Consider the following 26,941-nt stretch of genomic DNA (forward strand, 5'->3'; position numbering starts at 1 on the left):
GACTGGAATGGGTATCCTTTGGTTATTTCAAAGTATTTTCTGTATGTGGAATCAGCTTTTTGCATGTGTACTTAATTGCTGGAAAGTATTTGAAAAAAAGGAAAAATCACTTTTAAAACTGGTTGTTGTCACATTCCTTTGGAATTCATTAGATCATAAACAAATGTAATAGACTTCACTGTTTAGAAGACAGTAACACTTCATCAACCATTTGAACTGCTTTCTGCATGAAAGAGAAGAAAATCTTTTTCAGTTTTAGCAAGCTAACTAATCCTAGCCCTTAGACACTTTTTGGCTCCATTTCCAAATTTCCTAAGTTTCCCCAATTCCCTTTCTGTTCCTCATAGTCTTCTGTTGGTGTCATGAATCTTCTACTTAGAGTATTTTAAATTAACCAGTGTGGTAACATTCTGACAAATACGATGTGTATACTGGCAAATAAAGACACACTCAGGTGATCGTTCTGTTTGACTTTACACAGTTTTTTTCTGGGCTCATCTGCAATTCTTTCTGCTGCTTTGTCCCACGTATATTTCTCAAAAAGATCTCATCTAACATATTCATGCTTAACTTCCGCTTTCAGAGGACTAAGTAGGCTGAAATAATTGAGGTTTGATTTAAACATGAAAGAAAACTTTCTGTAAGTAACAAGTGTTAATTTTACTGTGACCTAGCTTATATCTTCTATACTATCCTCTAAAGATTTTTGTGGTACATATTAGAAAAAAGCTTTCTGGGCTGTCGCGGCAGCTTTGCTTTAGGATGTGCCTGAGTGTATGTACGTTTTAATACATATAAGCATATATCAAAAAAAGAATTATTGCTACAATTAAAGCATCTTTTCCTATCCTAAAGGTAAGAAGTGTAACAGTATAAAAAGCTTCTGTCGTTTCTTCCCATTTCTGCAGATGAAAGGAACATAGCCTAGTGACTTTTACCCCGTGACAGTAGAGAAGGGTGCATTTCTTTGCTATGTGATCCTGATCATCTAGACCCATCCTCGTCATCTGTGCAAATCCTAGGACTTCTACAAATAAGATAACAACGTGGTGCCTGCTGCTGTTAAGGCTGGCATTTTCAAAAGGCTGTACACTTAAAAATAACTTGTCTTTCCATATGGAGACTGGTACGTATTTGGTACTTCAGAAACATCAAGAGGAGCACTTACATTGTGTCCATATTCTTTAGAAGATGTCAGAAGACATTTGGTACATCAGAAAAAAAAAAAAACCAAAACACCAACAAACCAAAACAAAATGTTATCTCTGGATTATATGAGCTTTATTAAGAGGTGATAATATGAACTAGGAGAGAGTTGTTTAAAAAGTGAGGGTTTATGAAGATGGGAAAACATGGCAGAATAAGTATGTTATCTGTGTGGTGGTAGTTGTTCACTAAATATGAACAGCCATTTTCTACTCAAAGATCACAGAAAAAAAGAAGACTTAACAAACCTGTGGATCATGATTAGCTTTCAGCTGCATGTGTGGCACCTTTCAGTCACCCATGTTTCGTGCGTGTAGCTGAGCAGGATTACGTGCAATGCTCATAGCTGTTACATGGTTTGTTGTGCAACCGCAGTTGCTCTGGACAGCTAGAGCCACGTTACAGCACTTGTTTGCAGATACAACTTTACTGGTCAAAGGTTTTCTCTGAATAGTTGTCTTCATGTGGCAAATTCTGCATTAGAAAGTATTTAAAATGGCTTTGAAGTCACTAGTTACTTATTTCCAAAAACTCCTATGGGTAAGGGATATTTAGCATTTTTCCCACTGAAATTTGTAGCGGCCATTTTCGTTCTCTAGTATTTTTGTTTTTGCTGTCTAGCAGTGCAGTTCTAATTGAGTGTTTGATTCATATTAGATGTTTCATTTTACTTGTAAATTACTTCCCCCAAATTAATGAGACTATTACTAAGACATTTTGTTACCTGCTAATCATTTTGAGTAGCAACATTTCAGCATAGGGATTTGAAAAAACAAATTTTCTGTTGTATCAGCATTAAGAATAGCAAGGATAGAAGGAAAAAAGAATGCAGAAATGAAATAAACTCTCATCAAGTAAGATCATGCAACAAATCAGCTGGGCTTTAGATAAATGATTTATTATTAAATTCAAAACCTAATAGGTTTGTGTGTTCTGAGTGTAGTTTACACTGGTTTGTTTTCCACTTAATTAGAAGCCTTACATTTCATCTTATTAATAATGAAAATCCTCTTGTCAAATTGTGTAAAATCATGTTGAACTAATATGTATATTTTGGAGGCAGAATGAAATCTCCCCTTGTAGCCTTTCATATTATTTCATTGCATTACGCAAAAATGACATTCTGCTTTCATTTTTGCTAGTGTGAAGTAAGAAGCTTGCAAATCATCTTTCATTCCCGGTTGAGAGAGTCCTGGTTTCAGTCACTGCCATGAAGATAGCTCGATCACTGTAGCCCACTGTTTACAATTAAAGGTTAACTGTAAACAGAAATTCAGAATACCAGGCCAACTCAGCTTCATAAATAACAAATAAGAATATAAAAGATAATAAGTAGTCAATAATCAAAGCCTAAGCTGTATCCTGTCCTATCAGTTCTTGTTGCAGTAGTCCGACAGTTCAGAAAGGGAGCAGACCTAAACACCAAAGGAGACCAGATTTGTGCCCCGTTTGCCTATTAAATACACATTTTCCATGTTGTCACAGCATTTTCATCTGCCTATGCAGAGACCTAAAGTACCGACTAAAATGACAGTCACACAAGCCTTTGCTAATTAATGCCTTCACCAGAGAACGTCTGGCGTTCTTAGGAAATCATAGAGATATAAAACGTAGAGATCATTCATATCTATTTAAAAAAAAAAAAAAAAGCTATTTAATCAGCTTTTTTTAAAAGCTCCAAATCAGTCAGCTAGGCTAAAGGTCATGAATATGTAGCTAGATCCAAGTAAGCCTCAGTGGCAAATCATCACACAAGCTTGTTGCAGTTTTCTGAGACAGTATAAAACATTTCGGAGCGCACAAGCCAGGCCAATAGGCTAAGTAATAGCATTAACCGCTCAGCCTTCGCCATCTGTTACGCATACAGCCAAGCTGACAGTTGGGATGAAGCCGTTCTGTATGTTTCCTTATTTCCAAGCACACAGGTTTTTAACTGAACTTCTTCACATAAGGCTTGCCAGCAAATAAAAACTACTGTCATTGACAGCACCAGTATAGAGTGTAAAGTAGCTGCATTGATGGGGAAAGGGCAAGTCTGGCTGTTTCCAGGCTCTGGAGCATACCTGTTAATAAAGCAAGGGAAGGCTGTGGTGGTATGTGTTGGTCTAAGCATGGGACTGGGAATTGAGAATACCCTTTAATTCTGTTTTTGATGCAGACTGCCTTTGTTGCCTTAGCTGATTTCCTTAGCCCTTATTCTCATTGCTAAGTTCCCATTTTCTTCCACGTTATTGATATATCCAGGCACTAAATGACATGTCATACTATTAAATTAATCAGTAAAACTGATGCACATGTTTTCTTCTGTTGAAAGATAGTATGAAATACTCTCTCTAAAACATAACTATATAGAAATTGCTGCGTGTCGTATGATATTCAGAAGAATGTTTTTCTGCTTATGCTTAAATGTGCCAAATATGTATGGTGAATACCTTTGTTATGCAGTCTTTTTGTGATTCTTGCTATCAACAAGAGTGACTGAAGGATCATGATAAAGCCCAAGAAGATTTTTTAAAAGTTTTCAGTGGAATCAGTTCCCTGGTGTGTCTGATTTAGAGCCTAAATTAGTGCCAGTGCCAGTGCAAGGAGGGCAACAGAAGCATGCAGCTGGAGCTGAGCTGTCCTTTCCCTGGCAATCCGCTTAGCTCAGCTAAATACGATGCTGAAACCACTACCTGAGAAAATTTGTGAATATGGAGGCATTTTACATTGCTGACCATTGCCTGTGAGGAATCTATCCAACTGCTTTTTGTAGTATTTTGAAAAAATCTTGTAAAAACTATTAGAAGTGAAATCCATTGGGGCAAGCAGAAACAAATCTAAATACTTTTGAAACACCATAGAAAGTCATTTTGGTGGGACAGAAATTGCTATTTGTTTCTGGTATAATGCATCCTTTCAAAAAATCAATCAGAAAATGTACAGCAATGTCATCATTTAAAATTCTGTACTTTTAATACAGTTGATGTTATTTTCAGGGCATTTCCCAAACCTCCAACAACAATCCTTTTTTCTCCTTCTTCCACCCCCAGAACACTTGTCCCACAGCAAGGGACCCACTTCAAGGGCATAGGTTGCCCTTATTACCTTGCAGAAGAGTCGTTGTGGAAGGGTTGCCACTGTTGGTGCTTGGACCCCAGGAAGTCTTTGCGAGGATGGTGGTGTGTGACTGATGTGGGAGGACCAGCATCACTAGGAAGCTGAGAGAAAGCAACTGCTGAAGGTAATTCAAAAGCAGGTGTTTCCAGACAGTCTGCAAAGATCCGGGGATGCTGGTACCCTAGGAACCATGAGTCTTGCACGCAGATTTGCTTCTCCTCTTCCTTCTCGGCTTTTCCATGGAACGGGGTGATCCGCTCTTAGGCAAGCATTTCACTGCCAGAAATATTTCAAGGAATTGTTCTTCTCTGAGTGCGTACCCCACCCTCTCTAATTATGAACAGTATTTTACTGAAAGCTTTCTCAAAAGGTAGACATGCAGCAAAAGAACTATTACATCAACAGCCTAAAATACAGAATACACTGAAACTGTTGACATCATTCTGGGCAATCCAAATTAAGCATCCCCAGTAAATGCTGCAATCAAAAGAACAAAAGCTGTAAAATGATTCAATGAATTTATAGTCCATGTAACCACTGGATAACAAACATTTCTGCCTTGTATGAGAAATGGAAATGTTGTGTTTATGTGAGAGATGGATCTGAAAAAACATTAACACATCATGGTGGTCTGCAGTTAGATCTTAGCCTTCATCTGTAATCCACTAACCATTTGTCAGTGGATTTCTCAGCAAGTTATTGCACATGATCTTACCCGGCTTCTTTTCTGGATACAATGTGGAGCTGTGCTTTTCGCTTTAATATTTGCTTTTGTAAGTGCATATTTGAAACATTTAACAAATACTAATTGCAGCATATAGTCCTGTGTCAAGTGAGTGTATTGATATTCTTAACCTAACCCTGAAATGAGCCTGTTTGAAGATGAAGCCTAGAAAGCTCTTAGCAGTTCAAGCCACTTCTGTTCACCAGTTTAAGGGAGGAGACAAATATATCGATCCTAATTTAATGGGAGAATTTTCAGGTAGACGGTAATTGAGTTGGAATTTGGCCAAAGCCTTGAGGTTAAAGAACCTACTCTTAGGAAATATCTTACAAGATCTTTAATGAATGCAAACAACAGAGATCCCAGTTTCATCTCTTCTGCAAGGGACAGCAGAAAATTCTCGTTTCCCTCCAGAAATACTGCGCTGCCTATAATCGGCCTGGGGCATTGAAAAAAATATGCCACCTTCTGAAACACCAGGACTGTTTTCTCATCAACAAAGATCTCAACGTGCTGACCTGTAGGAGGAGTAGCTGGCTCGTGTATTGCAGTAATAACCCTCGCATCAATACTGGGAAATAACCACTAAACCAGTAAAAAAATCCTTAACTAAATTGAATAGACTTACACTGAATTCAACTCAGTTGGGTTTGTTCCCTTTTTTGTCTCAAAAATCCTGCTGATTTGCAGAGTAATTTCAAACAAGTTTATTAAGCTCTTCAGATAGACTGGACAAGAAGGAGGTCTCCAGACTTGTTGCTTTTCTCTACTTCCATATCCATCAGTTCTTTTGTATTTCTTACATATATTTATTTCTAAATCTAGCTAATGGTTGGAAAAAGAAGCATTATTGGAAGAGTCCTTGGCAGCATAAAAATGAAGGAAATTTGATGCTTTACAGATACTAGTATTGTTTGCCCTTGAAGCTCTCTGGGTGAAAAGAATTGTGTTAGCCTGCTGAAGCCCGAAAGGTAAGTTACTGTATGCACAGGGGGGATTACGTTTTGTTATTTTAAACCAACTTTAGTGCATGATACTTTATCAGCTGAAATAGAAGTCCCTTTAAAAGCAACAGCCTCTAAAATGCATGTGGAGGTATTTACTTCAGAGATAAAAGAAGAAAAAAAAAAGTCAAACAAAATCCTTCAATATGGAATTTGAAATGCTGATGCATTGTGCTGCCTTGTACCAGGACGGCCCCAGAGCAGCAATGGCAGGTAACTGGCTTGGTTGCTTTCGTTGATGATTATGAGTAAAGAGCAAATCCATTCATTTAGGTTTTGTGATGCTATCTGTTAAAGCTAAATTATTGCTAAACTAGCAGAGATAATTGTTTATTCCTTCTTTAGCTACGCATTTACTTCTGGTTTTAACTTCACAGCGGGTATGTAGTTCCTAGCACACAGACATAGAAAGACCTGAAACACCAAATGTCATTACATACTCTGGAATTATTAAAAGCCTTCATGTTTACACCTGTGTATGAAATTGCTAAAGTGGTACCAGGTGATTCAGACTTAGGCTAACCAGTACCCTGCTGCAGAGTATAGCAGCCCTGAGAATGAACCCCAGTTCTAAAATCTGCGTTCAAATTTATATATTTAACTTTGTGCTTCTATTGAAGTGATTACTTCCTTTGTACAAGTATACTTTGAAACACAGTAAGTGTTCCGTATTATCCAGATCAGATTTTGGGAGGCAAAATCAGCTATATTTGAAAACATACACAGTATGTAAACTGAGTAAGAAAATTTTAGTGCCCTCCCTGAAATTCCCTGCATTCCCCTAATACTTTCCTCTTCAGCCTCCATACTTAGAAACAAATAGAGAGCAAAACCTGGGTGAGTTTTTTTTTCCTTCAAGATGACATGGGCTTGGAATCCAACTAAATAATATTCTTGCTTTTATATTTGATTTTTGGTTTGGATTATTCAGGGATATTTATCCTTCTCTCTTGGAACAATTTTGCTTTTGGAATAATTTCAGACAACAAACACAGTCAACGGTTTAACTTACTGTGACCCACTCTGGCTCCCAGAATAATTTCTCCTACCAATTTATTTCTCAATCCTTTGCTATGCTCTGCTGGTTTTTAACTCCTTTTGTGCCCCTCTGATTAGGAATTGATGCCAAGATATATTTTTCTTGAGGACCTTTTATTTCTGATTTACTGTGCTTCTCTAAGTAAAGAAATTGCTGTTATTACTGTAAAGTAGTAGGAAGCTGCTAATGCTTTCTGAGAGCAGAACAACACACAGGAGGCTCATATAATTTACTTTGTAATTGAATGGTATATTTCTCAGCATCCAGATTTTTAGCTGTTGGGATTTCTTTTTTAAGATGATATATCCTTCAGAGGTTGCGAGGTACTTCTATTAAAGACAACTGGGGTGTATTTCCCTAGCTCATAACAGTAAGTTGCTCGAGCAGACTATCAGAAGCGAATCACCCCTCCAGTTCTGCGTAATCCTCCAGTAACCTTATGCAAACTTCTTCCAGACTGTAACACAAACTTGGCACCTTGCTTCTGTCTGTCCTCAAGCTGGGCTGGTGCCTCTCGGAGCTGTACCCTGCGATGTTGCTGCAGGCTTGTTTTGCTCTTTGGACTGATGGGATTGTTCTTCTTGGGGCCAGGTTCTGCCAGCTTTATTCAGGCATTCAGTGGAACTGTTCATGGAGTAAGGTAAGCTTTGAGGAACTGTTCAATGGGAGCTGGGCTGGCACAGTCTGGTCCTTGGAAGTGGGGAGAGGAAAGTATTTTCTCCTTTTGTGAAAAGCAGAAAGCTTGTGCAACTGAGAGAGAGGATGAACAGAAATACAGCAAGCAGAAGTAGACATGGGAAGGAAGTGAGTCTTTAATTCATTATCATGGAACAGCAGCTAAGCTGGAGGAAAAAAATACTTCAGGGATTTAACATGAGATCTAAATTTTATTTTAGAGTTCATATTGCAATTTCATTGCAATGACAAAAATGAATTAACTGAATAATTGAACTGAAGGTGATAGTTATTCAGTTTTTCTTGGTGGTTTGGTGGATGAACTGATAGTGAAGTTTAAAAATTCCTCTCCTTAAAAAAAAAAAACAACAAAACAAAAGTCATGTTCAGCTCCAGAGTTCATGCTTGAGAAAGACTGGTTATACAGTGTCCTTGCTATTGCTCCTGGAGATGAAGGTGAAGATGGATATGGGCACTGGAGTGAGTATCAATATAGTGTACACAATGTGAAAATACAAAGGAATATACAAGTGCTTCCCAATATTGTCCTCTTCCTGTTTTTTGAAATTTGGGGAATAGTGTATTCCATTGAAATTATGAGTATTGCTGCACAGATCTGTTTAAAGCAATTGCGTGTCCCCAGCTATTACTCACAGCAGTCAGAAAACTTCATAGGACTTAGCTCAGGCATCTCCCCAGTCTCCAGAGCTTAGATGTAGTCCAGGACACGCCGTATGGATAAACAAGAGGGTTGACACAGCTGTGCAGTAGCTACACGGAGGTTTTGGAGCAGGCAAGCAGGAACAGCTTTGGGTAATTGCCATCACACCAGATCCTGCTCTTAAAATGCCGTTCCTCCCACACATCAACACTGTCTACCTTTCTGGATGTTAGAGACTACCCAGGTCTGTGGCAGAGGAAAGTAAATCCTCTTCATCAGTGCTGGGCCCAGCATTTAGTTCCCGGCGCTCCTTCAGCCTGAAGCTGCCTCTGGGTAGAGGAGGGGGAATTTCCTGCGGAGAGCTGGGTTGCTCTGGCTTGAACACACCTGTGGTTTTCTCTTCTCCGCACCCTTACCTGCTCCTTTGGCCAGGAGCACGCACAGGAGACTCCGCTAGGACACATGGTCCTTCCTGGTCCCTGGGAACATCACCCACATTGAACTGTGCTATCCTTGTAAATACTTCCTACTCATGGCAGTAAAAGTACTCCCGGAAAATGAAGTGCTAATAAAAAATAGCTTCCAGTGCTAAAGGAAGAACCACTAGCGTGGATCAGAGAGCTAGGAGAGCCAGCCTTGGTAAGGACATACGCCTCAAAACAGTTCTCTAAACAAAAGTGAATTCTCAGAATAACTTGAAGTTTGGTACGCTACTATTCAAGTAAAAGGAATAATCACTTTCTGTAGCACCAGTTAAGTAATTGCATGCACATCTTAGCAGAATATTATTGGCCCGATGACAGTGGAAATCTACATCTCTGCTTTTCCAATGACAAATTGTGCAGAGGAATGCTTTTCTTATAAATGTCTGTGATCTGCTTATATTAACTCTCATTACCTCAGCTGCTTTTGTCACCTCAATTTTGTCTGTACAAGATTTCTTCCCTGCCGCCCTCCCCCCCTTCCCTTGGTTGCATAATTATTTTATATAAGTACATCACATACATTTTATGTATAAAGTATTACTTTGCCCTGGTTTTAGAGATTACTTTCTCCTTAGCTATTAAATCAATAGGCTGTCATAAAATGAAAACTGAATTTGAAATATTTTATTTTTAAAAAAATTAATATTTTGGGGTCTGCATTGTAAACTGAAAAATAAATAAAATCTTTTAAATTTTGATAAAATTGATCTTTTTTGTTTGCTTGCCTTTATAGATCGTAAAAGTGGAAGTCTGAAAACAAGGACGCAGAGAAGGAGACTGAGAAAGTAATGGACAAAGTCACGTTAGTAAGAGTCAATCTGAATGTGTCAGTCTCAAGGATGGGGGGAATCACTCAAATATGAATTTCTGCATCAAAATATGACATTTTATCTTAGCACTGTAGTTTCTGACACTACCCAGAAAGCCTGTCTTTGGGGAGATGTCCTCAGAGTACAGGCGTGAATGACTCATCCATTCCTGCTGAAAGTCTCTTACTGGTTACAGTCATTTGTGCTGCCCAGTTGCCTCATGAGCTCCAGTCCTCAGGCACCACTCCTGTCCTCCATGGCCTTTCAAAGACAGAGAGTGGCTTGGCAATAACATCTGCCAGCTCCCTCATCACTCACGGGTGCATCCCATCGGGGCCCATGGATTTGTGGGTGTTAAGTCTGCTAAAGTGATCTCTAACACGGTCCTCCTTGACCAGGGGAAAGTCTTCCTTTCTCCAGACTTCCTCTCTTGCCTCCAGGATTTGGGAAGCCAGAGGGCTGGCCTTGGTGGTGAAGACTGAAGCAAAGGCAGCATTTAGTAACTCCTCCCTCTCGGTGTCCTTTGCCACCAGGGCACTCACCTCATCCAGCAGTGGGCCCACGTTTTCCCCTAGTCGCCCTTTTCCTGCTGATGTACTTGAAGAAGCCCTTCTTGTTGTCCTTGACCTCCCTCACCAGATTTAATTCCAAATGGACCTTGGCCTTCCTCATTGCATCCCTGCATGTTCTGACAATGTTCCTGTATTCCTCCCAAATGGTCTGTACCTTTTTTCACCTTGTCTTTGAGTTTTGTTCGAAGCTCCTTGCTCGTCCTGGCAGATCTTCTGCCCCCGTTGCTTGATTTCTTACCCATAGGTATGCACCCATCTTAAGCTCAGAGAAAGTGGTGCTTGAATATCAGGCAGCTCTTTTGGACCCCTCTCCCTTCCAGAGCCCTAACCCATGGGATTTCTCCAAGTAGGTCCTTGAAGAGGCCAAAGTTAGCTTTCCTGGAGACCAGGGTTGCAGTCCTACTTATTGCCCTGCTTCCTCCATGCAGGATCCTGAACTCCACCATCTCATAGTTGCTGCAGCCAAGGCTGCCCCAACCTTCATGTCCCCAACCAGCCATTCTTTGTTTGTGAGTACAAGGTCAAGCAGCACACCTTGCCTCAGTTCCTCCACCACCTATGTCAAAAAGTTATCACCAATGCTTTTCAGGAACCTTCTGGACTGTGTGTGCTTAGCTTTGTTGTCTTTCTAGCAGATACCGGGGTGGTTGAAGTCCCCCATGAGAAGCAGGGCCTGTGATCGTGAGGCGCCTCCAGCTGCCTGTAGGAGGCCTCATCGACTTCCTCCTCCTGACCAGGTGGCCTGTGGAGACACCCACAGCAGTGTCCCCAGTATTGGCCTGCCCCTTAATCTTTACCGCCTCTTGACTCATTCTGCACCCACCCCTTGGGAGAGCTCAATGCATTCCAGTTCTTCCTCACACAGAGAGCAACTCCACCACCTCTCCCTGCTGGCCTGTCTTTCCTAAAATCTACATAGCCATCCACGATGGCATTCCAGTCATGTGCGCTATCCCACCATATCTCTGTAACTGCAATGAGATCGTGGCCCTGCGGCCACACAGATCTCCCATTCCTCCTGTCCATTCCCAACGCTGCACGCGTTGCTGTACGGGCATTTCAGGGAGGTAACCGAGCACGCAGGCTTCCCAGGAGGGGTGCGAGGAGATCCACCATAGCCCTGTGCACCCCTGAGGTGGCTGGCCGCCTGGTGCCCACCTCGGGGGGCAGCTAAGGGACATGGATCACTGCTCTGGTTGGCCTGGCTTATTCCCCAGTTGGATGCGATGGCATGAGCACTGCCGCTTCGCATCCCTCCCCGAGTCCACCGGTCCTTCAGTCCCCCAAGGAAGGTGCTCCCTGCAGGAGCCCCTACCCTGGCAGCAGGTCGGGGCTGGTTCCCCTTGTTCAGTCTCTGCAGAGCAGTGAAGGGGAGCAGCGGCAGCACCAGGTGGGGCCAGATCCTGGCGGGCCTCACGCAGCCGCCTCAGGGGGCTTCTGGAAAATGGGAAAAGCTGAGCACCACAAGAGGCTGAGAAAGGGCATAGCCAAAGTGATTACACTGATTCTTGACTTGTAGATAACTAAATGTTTTCTATCAGGGGCTAGCATAATGAATTGATCCCATAGGTCATTTCTTCTTCTTCACAAAGTCCATAGATTACAGGATGAAAATCCTGGGGAGAAATAATACTCTGCTACCTGTTGAATTTCTTCCCTTTTTCCACTCTTCTTCCTTGGCTTGGTGTTCATCCCTCTGCATCTCCTTCCCCCCAGCCGCCGCCACTTCCCAGCCGGTCCTTTCTTCATGTTATGAAAATGACCAGCCATGCAATTAGGAATATTGAAATTCACCCATTAACACTGCAGCAAAGTGGGCTCTGAGGAGCTCCTACTTCCCAGCTTGCTGTGCCACCCTGCCAGCGGATTCGGGAAGGCAACACCACAGTGGTTTATCCTGGTTTTCTTCCCAACCCAGACAGCTGGTTATAACTGGTTGAGCTATGGCTGGAGTTCAGCACAATTCGCATGTCTCAGACAGTCTATATAAACACTGTTCCTACTCAGAGGTCCTATTGGAAGAAGTGTCTGTTGGGTACTTAGTGAATTACAGGCTTTAGAAACTACCTGGCAATGCTGGAGGCCTTGAACCAGACACAAAACTTCCACTAACGCAACCTTTAGCGTCTTAAGTAGGTACTTGGCCGCCGATCGGTTTTAGGCACGCTGTAAAGGGACTTTCTAAAAAAAGTCTGACTCTGGACCAGCATCCCTGTTTGTTTCATCTCGATTTGGAGTGGTTAAATAGGAATTTGCAAAGGAAATGAATAAGGAGACCAGCTTCTTTCATTTAAAAGGCTTGTCTAAGTAGAACCAAGTGACAAAGGAATTCAGTGTAAGGTTTGCAATTTTTGTCGCTCTTGTCTAACCAGATTTACATCGTCAGAAACAAAACAAACAAACAAACCCCCCAAACCAACATGAGAGCACGAGCGTTTTAGAACATGTGCATTACAAGTGATACAGAATATGCATTTATGACTCAAAATTTTAAACAGCTGAGAAATAAATATGCAAAGTAGATTGTTCTGTTTGCAGATGGTAATCCTGCCACACTGATTTTGCTCAGCTGTCTGATTTTTCAGTGTCTGCATTCCTGGTTCCTGGGGTTCCTGATTAAGAAATAAAATATGAGTCACGGTGCATGGTTACCTTCTGCACATCTGAAAGGGTAAGTGGGTGACTGAAAACAGATTATTGGAAGCTGATCTTGCCCTGCTGAATTCATTGCGGTGTCAAAGGACTGGGGGGAAAAAAATAATCCTATCCCCACTCTGCCCCTCGTTTTTACAGTGGTAGGATAAAGGTTCCTCCCAGCTCCTGTAGATCCTTGCAGTGAATGGGCCCGGCTCTCCTGGGGGTCTCTGTGGGTGGGGACGGCCGGCGGGCAGCACGCTGCTTGGCAAGGTGAGGCACATCCCTTTCCCTCCCTCTCCTGAGGATGACTCAGTCGGTTATTAAAGATTTCCAGCTTCCAGCTAAAAATGGCATCAGAAGCGGTGCCCTGGAGGGAAGAGGGGGAGACGTGAGAAATGGGTTCTGTTCCTGTCTCCGCTTCCTAACACACACACACATGCGCACACATGCGCAGGGCTGATGTGCAGCTCATCTGGGAAAAGTTTATTTTGCAATAAGAGGGGTTAGTATTCTGCTACAGGCTTTTGCAAAGACTGGATCCAATTTTCGGAGCCTGTTGCCAATAGTTGTGAGTCATTTCCTTGGAATCCTACCTTTGGTGTTTATTTCCCTTAGAAGGAAACTTGTAAAAGAATAATAATAGCTCTCATTCTTCGTAGAAAGTAGCACACAGCAAAGTGGGAGACAACTTGCTCTTTGTTCCAAAACACTTTTTTGTTAGTTTTGTTTACTTTCTTCAACAGACAAAAAGTGAAGAAGGCAATATAATTAACCCCATAAACCATCTAAATTACGGTGCCAGTGACATGCATGTGCTGCTACACCAGAGTGAAAGTTAAGTGGGGAAGCGGTTTTAATTGGTCCCTTTTAAAGAACAAATGACAAGAAGTGCCTTGTGATTTGGGAAGTCTCCTGTAACAGAAGGGCTTTGCTTTTTCTCAGCCCTTCCTGACTGCTGGGACACCTTTTTCTCTCTGACTTTAGTCCCAATAACAACATCTAACACATAATCAGTGTCAAAACCCGTTACAAAGGTTAACTAATCAGAAATGCTGTCAGTTACAGTTTGCAGCAATAGGACCGCCTCTTACCTTCAGGATACTGAAACGTTTTGCAAACTGAACTCCCACTGAGCTAAGTGGATCTGGGACACAGCTTTATGTGTCTAGCAGGGCCACGCAGCCACCAGCGGGGTGGAGGCTGAGAGCATGCGAGACATTTTGGCTAAGAACACTGGAAAAAATATTTATGCTTACTGAAATAAATACCATGGGGCTTTATTGTTCTCCCTGAGCAGGCAGGCAAAGCAGCCTTCAGGAGATGGCTGCAGTAAACTTGATGCCACCTTTTCTCATATCTGCCAGAGCCTTGTGGGGGGAAAAAAAAACCCACAACCAAACAACAACAAAAAACAACCAGAAGACTGCAAATTTACTTGTATTCATAGATTTGCATAATTTCTGGGGCAAGCTCTAACTGTTAGAACCACTATTTAATTGTTTGCACATTCATTGCATATAGGCTACCAAGAGTACTGATAGGTGACATATACCTACAAAGAAACAAAAGAGGAAACCTCTTTTCTGTCAGTTATAGAAACCTTCTCTAGCTCTGCTTCATAGAAACCAGAACAGGAGAAAGCACAACTGTTAAGAATTCAAAAGAACATTTTTTTTTTTTTTTGTCATTTTTTTTTCCTCTGAAAAATGCCTGCTAAGTAAACCAGGGGACTCTGACAAACTGGGACAGGGTAACTTCAGAAAGTCTTTCTGGGAAGGATTCAAGTGAGAAATATGAAAAGAAAAAAAAAATTAGCATGTGGGAATTGGGAAAGTTAGATAAATATTTGCTTGGAATTCTCTCTTGAGAAAGACACACAAGCATCTGGAGTTGTATAATCTACATTAGGACAGAAGTTAAATAAGACACCTTTGAAACACTTCCAAGGAAGGGCTGTGTCTTAACAAAGAAATCAATTTCTCATATCAAGTTAATTCCTTTTCCACCAAATGGTAAGTCCAGCTCTAGAAAAAGAAGGGGGGAAAAAAAGAAAGCAAAAAGAAAAAAACAGTACATTCCTTGAAATTCCCTGAAGTGAGGGCCAAGAAACACAGGGAAAAACACTAGACTTGGCAGGTCTATAGTTTATCTATACCTCCAAAGGATGAAAAGCTGAATTGACCCCGTTGGCACACAGACCTGTTGTTCTACCAGTCTAGTTATTTCAGCCAGCCTTAACCCTTTTGTTCTTCTATCGTGCTTATGTTACACAGTGTTACATGTGCTTCTGAGGTGCAGCTGGAGGAACATAAAGCCATCGCTGCCTGGGGCCCACGCTGTCTCGCTGCCACCTGTTCTCATCCCCTTTTCTCTCTGCCTCCTCCCTGCAGTCTCCGGTGTGTGGCTCTGCATCAACCTCACCACAGGCCAGGGACCTTTCTGCACTGGCACGATGGGATACTGCCGTTCTTGGCAGTTTTATGTCAACAGAGAAGGAGGAGATCTCTCTGTCTGCTCCCAACCCATGGCCTGCCTCTTGGAAGTCAAATTTTCAGTTTAAATCCAACATGGCCAATTCTAGAAGCTTTTCCCTTTCTGGCAGCCTAGCTTCCAGAGCCCTAAGCGCAGGGATCGTCTTTGCCACTCTGCTTTCCCATAATGTGACAGGGCTGCCGGAGTGTGCTGCGATTCAGTGTCCCCAGTGTTTCCACTGCTTCATTCATAATGTTACTACAACTCCACACATATCTATCCAGACAATAAACATTTTAATCAAGGCCCTTGTTATCTCCCATCTCTGTTTGTAACTTCCTCCTCCTTGAACTTGTGACATATCAGCCAATTTGATCTGTTTAAACACAAGCTCCCAACATCCTCTCCGCTATCCACTGCTGTGGTCAGAGCCAATCCACCGCCTGCCTTTCCTGCTTATTTGCCTGCATCTAGTGTTTTATTTTCACATGCTAGGTTGTCTCAGCTCCGCCTTAGCTGTCATCACTCCACCGTTGTCCCTACTGCATGGCTCTGCTCCCTTCGCCAGTGATGCTGGCATCCTTGGGCACATATCTGCTGCTCCCAGGGGAGCCTTTATACCCTCTTCCATGACGCTTTTGCCTGCAGGATGCCCTGCCTCCCTCGGCTAAGTTGGTGATACCAAACTTTTGTTGCAGCAACCATAAAGAGTAGGTAGTTTACAATGAGGTTAGGCTGGAATTGTTTGCATGAGATATAGTTGGGTTTTGTTGTTTTTAATGTATGTTCACTAGTCTGGGTACGTGATTATGCCTTTCCCTTTCTTCTGGCTGTCACTTGCTTTCTCAGACGGTGGGTCTGCACAGCCTGCATGCAGTGCTTGTGCGCGGGGATTTCTGATCACTTCTGCAGTGTGAATTTTCTATAAAGCCAGAAAGGTAACAGCTACCAAAATGATGGCAATTTTGTTTTCTAAGCACTGCAATCCAGATGTTAACAATGGTATAGTACAGTAAGGAAACGCTGATTTCCTCAAGCCATGTTGTTATGCAATGGAAACGCTCCCGAATATACGATAAAGACTGAAACCACTGCAATACTTGGGTACAAACCCAGGAGTTAAGAAAGGAATAGCCATCTGAAGTGTATTCCCTTGTCTTTAATGATCTTGGTGAGACCGGCAGCATTGTTGTCATCACAAGCATTTTATATTTAAGTTTGGGTTTTTAGAGGCATTCTGGAACTGTATAAAGAGCCCTTTTCACTGACATCGCATCAGGCTTGTTATAATGTGAATGGCATCATTACAGTTCTCTCATTAACATCATAATGGCTCTGGAGGAATAGTGAGTGAAAACCCCAGCAAATGGAGTAGCGTAGCAATGTATAGTAGTAGTCTTACTGTGTAAAACTGCACACGGAAAAAGTTTGACATTTTAACCTTCAGGCTGCTGTAGATGCCTCAGGGTGTCCTCACACCGCATGCATTTGGCTGACAAAATGGAAAAATTGTGGTAGCCTAAGGATGGAGGGCTGGGTTCAATAAAAGCTGTGCCTGGCTTCCATGCCACTGAAGGCCACGCAAGGCTCCCAAATGGATTTTTCAAAATTGAATCCAGCCCTCAGTGTCAACCTTTTGCTGTAATTTTGTATAGTAAATGCATTGTATACTCAAATGTACATCTTTCATCCTTTATTTCCAGTGGCGTTAATGGAAATGTAACAATGCGTGTGCTGTTCTGCAAAGTCTCATTGAAACAAACGGGATTTTGGATGAAATCCCTCTATTGCATACGATAATGTAATAGAAATGGGTTGGGCTTACGGCTGGGGGACGATGAGATCTGGTTCTATTTCTGGCTCTGACGCTGATTTGCTGTATGACTTCTGGCAAGATACTCGAGAGTGGATTTTGCCACCCTTAATGGGGAAAAACAGTAGGTTGGCTCTTCAGGAGCAATGCCAGAGGTCCTATTTGTCAAGCTAGGTCCGGTAGCGCTTTTTCAGTAAATACCACCTCATACTTCAGGCTTTCAGTTTTGCCATGTCCAACCACCTTCAGGGAGGCTGACTTTCCCCATGTGCTGAGTACTCACAGCTCCCTTCCCCCTCATTTACAGCAGCTGGAAATCGGTGCTTCTGAAAATCAAACGGGAACAAATAGCATGCCCAGAGCCACAAGCCCTTTTAAAAGCCTGGTTCTCAGCTTCTGTGTGCTGAAGCAAGTCCTGTGCTACAAAATGAGGCTTATTATGTAGCTGAGTGCCACCTATACAGCTTTGTAATGCATGCTGAGTCCTACAAGCTTGGTTTGGGGCTTTAGTTTTCTGGTTGGTTGTTTTGTTTTGTTTTTTCCTTGGGAAGCTCTAATATTTATGCCTTGTTTTTATACAGTTTGGAAACACAGAGAATGTGCATGGACAGTAGCTGTTTATGGAAGTTAACTGGCCTGCCGCTATTAATTTTGCATGTTGTAAATAGCAGAAGCAGTTCATTTACTTTACTGGTGGTCCAGAGAACTCGGGTTTTTTCCCAGATAAATCAGCAGCACTGTACAGAAGGCATCCCAACACTTCTTTCCTTCCCTCCTCTGTTCGTTCCTTCCCTCCTCTGTTCGTTCCTTCCCTCCTCCGTTCGTTCCTTCCTTCCCTCCCTCCTTCCCTCTTTCTCTCCTTCCTTCCCATTTCTGCTTAAGCATAGAAAGACCTATTTGTGATGAAATATGGAAAAAAAAAAAAAAAGCACAGTCAAAATCTCCAGTTCTCATTAAAAAATTCCACAAAGAGATGTCGAATTCATTACAGGCAAAGAAATCCTGACTTTCCCAAAGCAGCAGTGAGTTTCTTCCAACCCTTATTCTCTAAGGACAAACACTGAGTGTTGACATCATGCCAACGTGAGAAGATTGATGTCTCCCTGTGAGTGATTCCTCAGTGCAGATTAATGAGAAGAGTCCATGGGTGCTTTCTAATGACAGCGTAATCTTTTCAGCCACAATATATATGCCTTTTTAGCTGGTGCTTGGGCCACTTTTTGGCCCTGCTCTTAGGTCAGCAGACTGACCCACGTGTTGTTTTGAGCAGTCTTTCCATGTGTCAGTATTCCACTGGTAACAAAGAGGTGGGGGGAATAAATAATATATATTGTCTGTGGCAGGGATAACTTCCAGAGGGCCAGTCTAGCGGCTTGCCATCCCCCATGTCATTGTCTTTTTGCCCAGGAAAACGAAGGTGGCATTAATGGGCTACTGCAAGAAAATGACTGAGAGCCACATGCAGCACGTGATCGGTCGGTTGATTCTGAGGAAGGGGTTTAGGCACCCTGCGGTGCAATGGCGGTGAGGTCTGGCGGCCTTCACAGGCCAGCTGCTTGGGGATTTCAGCTGGTACCCCCTTTGTCTCCCCTCTTCTGCCCCAGTGAGGAGCGCAGGGCAGACCCACGTGTGCAGGCATCTCTGGAACAGAAAGTTAGCGCATGCTGGAAGCCCGTTGCTCAATAAAGTAGCAGCCTTGTGCATTCTTCCAGGATTTAAGAAAACAACTGGCAGATGTGAATGATTTATTTTTCCTCCCTCTTCTGCTGCGGTTTATTTTTTCCTCTTGTTCGAGAGCGCTCAGCTGCTAACACAAACAATTGCTGAAATTCCACCTGCCCACCTGCGGCCCCTCCTTCCCGCTGCTCGCCCGGGCCCTCGTCTTCCTCCGAGGGGAACTACAGCCCGCTTTCTTCGAGAGAGGAGGAGGAGGAGGAAGGAGAGGGAGGGGCCGGGCCGCGTCTGGGCGCATTGTTCAGCGCTCCTCTGCCAAGAAATAGGTGACTATGAACTCATCCCTAGCCCCTCGCGGAAAGTTTGCTCCCTTCCCTCCCCTCCCCTCCCGCCTGCTGGCGCGGCAGGAGGCAGCTCGCAGCCTGGCGCTGGCCCTCCAGTCCCCGCTCCTGCTTAATATTCCGCCCGCTCCGCCGATGTTGTGCTTGGCTCCGGTGGGACTGCAACTCACGGCTTGAAACCGGAGCCAATTTTCTGTCTTAGTCTCGCAGTGTTTTGACTGGAGGCAGATCCAGTTCAGTCCGATCGGGGCTAGTGGAAACAACTACCTAAGTCTCTGCTGTCTGCTTCGTTTGGGAGGGAAGAAAGAAGAAAGAAACGCGATCCCTAACTGCTGGGCGCGCTCTCTCGCACACACACACACACACACACACGCACTCGCACACCCCGCGGCGCGCACACACACGGAGACACGCACCGCAGGCACACGCAGGCACACAGGCTCGCAGGGCCGTCGGTGCCGAGCGCGCCGTGCCAACACCGCCGGCAGAAAATGGGAAGCGAGTGAGCGGATCCGTGCCGGTGTGTGAGCGGGGCCGGGGGCCGGCGGGAGCGGGGCTGGGGGGCGGGGGCCGGCGGGAGCGGGGCGGGGGGGCGCGCAGCAACTCCCGTGGCCGAGGACCCCGCGCCCTTTGTGGGAGAGGGCTCCGGTCATTTTCCTGCCGTAAGAAGGAAAGCGGGGGAGAGTGTGCCCGTGCCAGACGTATCGGCGGGTATTTGCTATGTGCGCGTCCACAGCGGTGCGACGCCGCGGGGGCACCGAGCGGGGGGGCGGCGGGGTGCCGGGCGCTCACCGCGCTGCTTCGCTTCCAGGTGCTGGCGCCCGCGATGACCCTGGTGCTGCCCATGCAGCGGCTCGGCCGCCCCATCGCCGCCGAGGGAGCCGCCGACCTCGCCGCCTACCGCGCCCTCTGGGAGCCGCCCTGCTGCGGCCGCCCCGGCCCCGCCGCCCCGCCGGCCGCCGGGCCCCCCGCCGCAGGTAGGCACCGCGCCGATGGGGGCGGCGGGACGGCGGCGGGGGCGCGGGCCGAGGGCGGGGGGGCTCCCGCGGGCCGGCCCGGGCGGCCGCAGGTGCGCGGGGGTCACCGGGCGCCGCAGCAGCCGGGGCGGGGGACGCGCCGCGGGAGGCTGCCGCCCGGTGCCCGCCGCCCGGTGCCGGAGCGAAAGTTTTGCCGAAGCCGAGCGCCCTGGGGGCGCAGCCGCTCCCCGCGCCGCCCGGTGACTCGCCCTCGGCTGCCCGGACCGGCGCGGAGCGTGCCCGTCAGGTGGGGGCTCCTTTCTGGTGGCTGCGAACCAATGTGAAAATATGCGGTGGAGTTCTCCCGTAGCGCGACGGGAAATGAAAAGTATTTTGTTTGGAGAACCTCCGGCAAACCGCATGTCATTTGTCATATCTGATTTATTACCCGCAGGATCACATTACAGGGGAATTTCAAATCCTGTAACAACATCCAAGATCACATACTTTAAAAGGAAATATGTGGAAGAAGAGGATTTTCATCCACCACTCAGCAGCTGTACACATAAAGTATGTTTTCTCATAGTCATTATTTTTACTCCGAGTTTCAGATGCTTAGTAACACTCGATTGACCCATTTCCAGAAGGCTGAAATACTCGGCTGAAATTAGGAGCATGATCCAGCTGTTTGCGCAGAAACAAATAGTTGTCACTTGTTCGCATTTATTGTTTTATTGTCATCAAATTGCTTAAGAAGCAGAGGCATTTCTTCATTTATAACAACTGTAAATGGAAACACTGAGAATAACTTTTTTTTTTCCCTCCAGATTTTTTGTCCTTAGTTAGTTTTTAGAACATGCTTACAGAAACAGCTCCGTAACAACATTCAAACAGCAGAGAGGAAGAATATAAATAAAAAGGGCCCATGATTTCCCCCCCGCCCCCCACCTCGTTCAAAACTCTTTCCAGGGGAGAAAACAGTAATAGGTTCCATGTACCCCAAATGGGTTACAGATCCTCTAGAAAGACAGGACTTGAAAAGTGAGTGCGAGCTGCTTCAGTATTTAATCCTGTTTATTAAAAAGCTAATAACTCCAAAAGGACAGATTAGTAAATGAAAGAGTATTTTTTTAAATGAAAGCTGGCAGGGGAGGGATTAGAGCAAACATTTCCCAGGCCAGTGAATACATAAATTGAAATCTAAGGGGTTTCTACGAGTGATTTTACGCTCTCGTTCATTAAGGGCTCAGTCCTGTAAGGGATGGAACACCTGGGGTGATGCGCTTAAGGATAGTCTGTGCCTTGAGACACCGTCTTTACCTTGCTGGATCGTACCTGGCCTGTGGCAGCCCAGTGCTACCCACATACTGTTGGTAATGGAGAGGATGCAGTATAATCTGATTAAAGCACAGCTTATGGTAGGCAACGGTACCACCAGGGCCCCCGAGACAGAAAGCTAGAACAGGTCAAGATGTGGTGCGAGTTCGTAGGTGATCGTTACCTGTGTGGCAGAGGCAGCCGCCTGAGGTGCAAGGAATGCTGAGTGCCTCATCCCTACCTGGGACACTGGGCAGGGAGGTCTGCCCAGTGGGATCCTATTTCCCTGGAGGGATTTCCACAGAGGAGGAACGAGCAGGAACACTGAGCTCGCTTCCCAAGTACCTTAAGAGTAGCCAAAGGAATTTTCAGCTGCAAATAGTGTTGACTGGGAATAAGTACCTGACCAGGGAGGTGAAAAACTGCCCCACCGTTAATTCCAGAAGGTGTCTGGTCTGTTGCCAGAGCAATGAATAAATAGCACCGAGGGTGTTGAGAAATGAGCTCTGGTTAGTGAGTGTGTCTCCCACATGTCACATCACTCTCTGATTTCAGCCAGTTGTTGGTTGTTTTTTTTTTTCTTGGCTAGATAGTTGGATTTTTGTATCAGTGACTATTTCCCTTGCAAAGGGGAAGAATAATTGGTTATCCCTTTCTTACAGCATAAAAGCCAGTTGTAGAGGTATTGGTAAAACAGACCTGTCCTCAACATTGTTTTGTGCTGTTGTAGAGGTTTACCATGTCACAAGCCCTGGGTCACCCGTTTCTTCCGTTTGGCACAAATACATTCTCTGCTTTGCAGTGCTGAGCTCTGGGGCAGGGAGGATGCCCACCAAGTTTCTTTGAATCTCTTATACATTTTTTTATACCTCTGCTGTCCAGTAAAGAAAGAGTTATGTTCTGACATTACTTGTCCCATAGTGAGTGTGAGACCGTAGGGCCTAGAGCGTCTCTCTGGAGGGTTGCTGGCAAACATCTGTAGTAGAAAGCCTTTGACAACTTGTTCCTACTGGTGGCCCTCCGGGTTGTATCTCCAGAAGGATCACAGTTCAAGGCTTACTGGTTTGCTCCAGGCTTTTATGGCTTCACTGACTGTTGCTGCAGCAGGTATAAAGGACGCAAATTAACCTATAGGCTTAATATAATTTAAAATGAGTCATTTATTATAGAAAATTACTCTCTCTAACAAAGAAGAGCTTCAGCTGTGAACTCACATGAAAAGACTGCCAATTTTTGTTTTTACGAGGCACTGTGCTGCTTCTAAGCCCTGCAGACAGGACCAGGCTGTGGAAAGAGCTAGAGGGCTGGGGAGAGCTGAATGGATGTGAAAAGCAGCTGTGCTTTAAGCTCTTTCAGTCCTCATAGCTACGACTTCCACTCTGCAAAAATGCTGTAACCATGTGGGAAAGGGAAGAATGATCAAGCCACAGATGGGGGGGATTTAGAGCAGTCTCTCTTTGTGCTGTGCTGCTCTCCTCCTACGCAAACCAAATTCTTACTAAAAATGAAAATCAGTTAATAGTGCTTACAGTAGCATGCATTGCCCCCTCTCTTATTTTGATTCCCAGGGTAGCGATTACAGCGCAGAATCTGGGGCCTCCCGGGGGCAGTAACCTGCTCGTGCTGCCAGTGCTGAGAAAGGGAGCCCTGGAAGGACCATGGAAGGGAGAACAAATCTATGGGCGTCCAGCCAGGATTTCTGCAAATCCCTATCCTCTCTCCGTTTCCTGACCTTGTCCCTGCCTATCTGCGTTCCCACCGGTCCTGTAGAGCACAGGGTGTAGTACACAGGCCAACAGCTGCTCTCCAGATGCTGTGATGCTTTGAGATGGGTTTCTCCCTGCCTCCCTCCCTGCATGTGCTTTCGTACACAAGAGCAGTGTAAGGGAGCTTGGCAAATGGAGACCTCCTCGCTGGAGGGCCTCTTCCACTGGCAGTGGATGAAATGCTTGGACACTTGCTGTGTGAGGTGATGGCTGCTGGCTGTGTCTTGCAAACTTTGAGGCTTCAGGAGGGGACCTTCGCTTTGCTTTAGAGCTTTGTAGAAGCCCCACAGGGGCGATGGAATTGGCTCCATTTACATCAAAAAGCTCCTAGCTATCACTGGAGCAAAACTGCACAACAATTTTATGTTCTAACCCCACATGCCAACAGAGCCAGATCTGTGCGTCTGGATTTTACTTTGCCATTCCGTTCATGCCCTGCAGTTGCCTCTGTGGTGTAGTGCTCAGCTCCTCACCTCCTAAACCTGGGTGAATGCTGTGGCCAAGCAAAAGCGGGTCCCCAGCTACATGGGGGTGCAAAATGAAAAGCCAGATTTTGGCGCCTCAGAAAGAGAATAACTAGTGGCACAGGGGGAATACTTTGCTTCATTTTCTTTCTTCTTGCTTGGAACAAAACCGGTTGCCTTCAGTTCTGTATCTTCTGTCTTGCATTTTCAGACAATCTCCGTGTTTGAGGAGCGGGCCCATATTCTTTACATGTCTTTGGAAAAGCTGAAATTCATTGATGATCCTGAAGTCTACCTGCGGAGATCCGTCCTCATCAACAATCTAATGAAGAGAATCCACGGAGAGATCATCATGCAGAACAACTGGTGCTTCTCCGCCTGCTCCTTCAGTGGCACCTCGCCACAAGAGTGGTTTGTGCCTCAGGACTGTCCATACAGAAAACGCCTTCGGATGGCAAAGGAAGAGTATGAGAAGCTCCACACATGCTGCTTCTATCAAGAGTGTGGCAGTCACTATTTAAATCTACCCTACTCTGTTAATGCTAGTGCAGAAAATACTTCCTCCTCTTCCTCTTCCTCCTCCTCCTCCTCTTCCTCCTCTTCCCCCCCCTCCATTTCTTTGCCAAGCTGTTCCCAGCAGGTGGATTATGACATTGGCAGTGCCCCTTCTTACAGGAGTGATGACCAGATACCTGCTAATGAAATATTCATCACTAATACCAGGTCTTACAGTAATCAGGAAAAGGCAAAATTTAATGACGATAAAGGAGGTAATGAACCCGAGCGAGAGGGCGTCGCCCTAAACTGTGAACCTGTAAGAGGCACCCATGCTCTCGAATGTAAAGGCAAATTTTATGACTATTTTGAGACTGGATGTAATGACAAGAGCAACGTAAGTGAATCTTGGAAAAAATCCTTAAGGAAAAAGGAATCTCTACCAAGTAATAAAATGTGCTGCAGCAAAGGAAGTAAAATATGAGGCATCTTTCTTGCTCTGTTGAAGCATGCGCAGCATGTTCATTTGTCTATCAAATTTTTATTTTGAATGGATTTTTTATAGTTTTCTACAAACGAAACAATTGTGCCACAAACGTTATGTATAGTCTCAAATGACTGGCGAGCAGATTGCGTAAAGCATCTCTATGATCTCCATCAGCGGGCTATTTATAAATACGGAGACTTCATAAAGAACGCAGTTGCGTTACTGCTTAGCACTATAGTCTGTACAGCTATGGTGTAGGTTTCATTACTGAAAATACCAATCAGCCAGATGGGGAAAACATATCGTTTTATATATCCCCGCCCCCAAGAAGTCTGCCATTAATTAAGAAGAACCTCTGTTATGTTTACCAAGGAATTAGAAGTCTGGTAAACAAATTGATACTACCAGCAAGGGTGATGTGCGCCTCATAACTCAGTATTTGTTCTGACAAAGGACTGTCTTCGTGGACTGGGAGTAAACCATCCTTATCTTTTGTACTGATACTTTTGAATTCCTGGATTCAACGTCTTGTTCAACTGACAAAATAGGACATTGCATAAAGAAATAACCTGTTTATGGGATCTTAACCAGAAACAACACATGCAGCTCAAGTACTTGCATGTTTTCACCTCGGCTGTAATAACTAATGAGGCTTGTTGTTTATACAGGGCAGGTTTTTTTTTTGGTGCCTTACTTTTTGTCTTAATTTTTGCCAGCGTGAAAATTAAGTATGAATCAGTGATACAGCAGGGATTTAACCTAAACAGAGAGAAAAAAAACCCCACCCAACCCACAGGGTGGATCAATATTATTAGAAACCTTTAACCTTTGAAGTACTGAGTTCAACTTCCTATTCAAACATCTCTGTTCTTCCTTTTTGATGCTCAATTGCTTTTTGATTTGCCATCCTTCGGAAGGGATTGAAGAAACAATAGAGAGATGTCTCTTGTAAACAAGCATTCGATGCTTGAGTGTTTCTATGGCAACTGTCTGTTGCTGGGGCTCTTTTTTTTCCCTCTTCGTATAATGAAGTTCATGAACCAGTGGCATGTTTTATACTTTATTCTGTTTCGCATAATTTCTCTCCTTTAGATTGCAAAAGCATGCGGGAGTTTTCTATGACTTTTGCCGTTGATTTAAAAAAGACAAGAAAAGAAAGCAAAAAGCACAATGTTAATCAATAATGTGATGATAAACACAATTTTATCTGAATGAATGTAAGGAGTTTAATTTTAAAAAAGAACATTTTGGAGAAATGAGCTGAGATTTCAGTGGCTAAGGACAACATTTAGTCATCCCTAGGTAGACCGTTTGCAAAAGTGTGCTGTTTAAAATGCCCAGAAGACATCAGCCAGGTTGGACCGAGAGTATTGTGAGTATTAGATCCACCAAATTAATTGGTTCCCACAGTCCCTGTAACAACTGGCAGGATGTGCTTGGTAAAACAGCCACATCCAAGCCACGGCTGACTCATAATAGCTGTCTGTTCCCACAGCATCATGCACTCAAGAGACATCTTCTCCACTTGATTCTTGTCCAAAGGGCGAAATTCACCTCTGCTGGGGGAGCAGCCAGCTTGGTGCAGGGCACAAGGGTCCCCGAGAGGGCCACCCCCGTGGGCTGCCCCAGCTTGGTGCTGGAGTCAGCCAGGTCTCTGGGTCAGAGACCTGCTCTGGGTTTCATGGGTTTGGCCTGGGTCTTCCTGGGACATGGCTATTTTGGATAGTGCGTGCACCCCACAGTCTCGTTTGCAAATTGGACGGTTTCGATGATTAAGCCCAGTGGTCACAGGAAAAAGCTGCCCCCACCTTCCCAGCCAAAGTGACCACAAGGAGAGTAGGACAGAGATCAATGATAACCTTTATGCAGTCAGGTGAGTTGGAACTGATAAGTTTGTAAGGGTTATCATTGTGAAGAAAGACAAATGAAGTATAAGTCCCACCTGATTTCTCCAAGACAGAGGCTTTTTTATTAATAATAATATTAAATATAGATCTCATTCATACAGTGTATGAGTAGGATCGTCATTTAGACATTTGTCCACAAGGACCAATTTTTTAAAAAAACTGATTTTTCTTGTGTTAACCCAGATAGTCTAGTAATGTCTGCTCTTTTCCAATATTTGATAAACACTTGATGTTTTAAGCTTAAATATTAGATGCTTGTATACTAATGTGGTGTTGTAGTAAAGTGAAATTTCCTTGATATATATTTATTAAAATGACCAAATTTCGTTTTAATTTTA

The 26,941-nt window shown here is 44.3% G+C and overlaps 1 protein-coding gene across 2 annotated transcripts; it reads left to right on the forward strand.

The window, feature by feature from the left end:
- The first annotated feature begins 44 nt into the window (after nucleotides 1-44).
- SERTAD4 (SERTA domain containing 4) lies at nucleotides 45-26,941 on the forward strand. 2 transcript variants are annotated; one of them, XM_080408659.1, is made up of 6 exons: nucleotides 45-12,945; nucleotides 13,068-13,181; nucleotides 15,302-19,196; nucleotides 20,023-20,188; nucleotides 20,622-20,737; nucleotides 23,926-26,941. In XM_080408659.1, the coding sequence occupies exons 4-6, from the start codon at nucleotides 20,038-20,040 to the stop codon at nucleotides 24,691-24,693; spliced, it is 1,035 nt and encodes a 344-aa protein (XP_080264785.1). In that variant the 5' UTR covers nucleotides 45-12,945; nucleotides 13,068-13,181; nucleotides 15,302-19,196; nucleotides 20,023-20,037; the 3' UTR covers nucleotides 24,694-26,941. The 2 variants fall into 2 exon arrangements, with proteins under 2 accessions (XP_080264785.1, XP_080264786.1); XM_080408660.1 differs by lacking the exons at nucleotides 45-12,945; nucleotides 13,068-13,181; nucleotides 15,302-19,196 and adding an exon at nucleotides 19,591-19,731.

This window comes from Falco punctatus (assembly GCF_963210335.1).
Source record: "Falco punctatus genome assembly, chromosome: 12".
Classification (NCBI taxonomy): domain Eukaryota; kingdom Metazoa; phylum Chordata; class Aves; order Falconiformes; family Falconidae; genus Falco; species Falco punctatus.

Coding starts and splice junctions, on each gene's coding strand:
- SERTAD4 (XM_080408659.1), top strand. CDS start 20,038: ATGACCCTGGTGCTGCCCATGCAGCGGCTCGGCCGCCCCATCGCCGCC. Junction 20,189..20,621: donor CGCCGGGCCCCCCGCCGCAG/GTAGGCACCGCG, acceptor TATTACCCGCAG/GATCACATTACAGGGGAATT. Junction 20,738..23,925: donor TCAGCAGCTGTACACATAAA/GTATGTTTTCTC, acceptor TTGCATTTTCAG/ACAATCTCCGTGTTTGAGGA.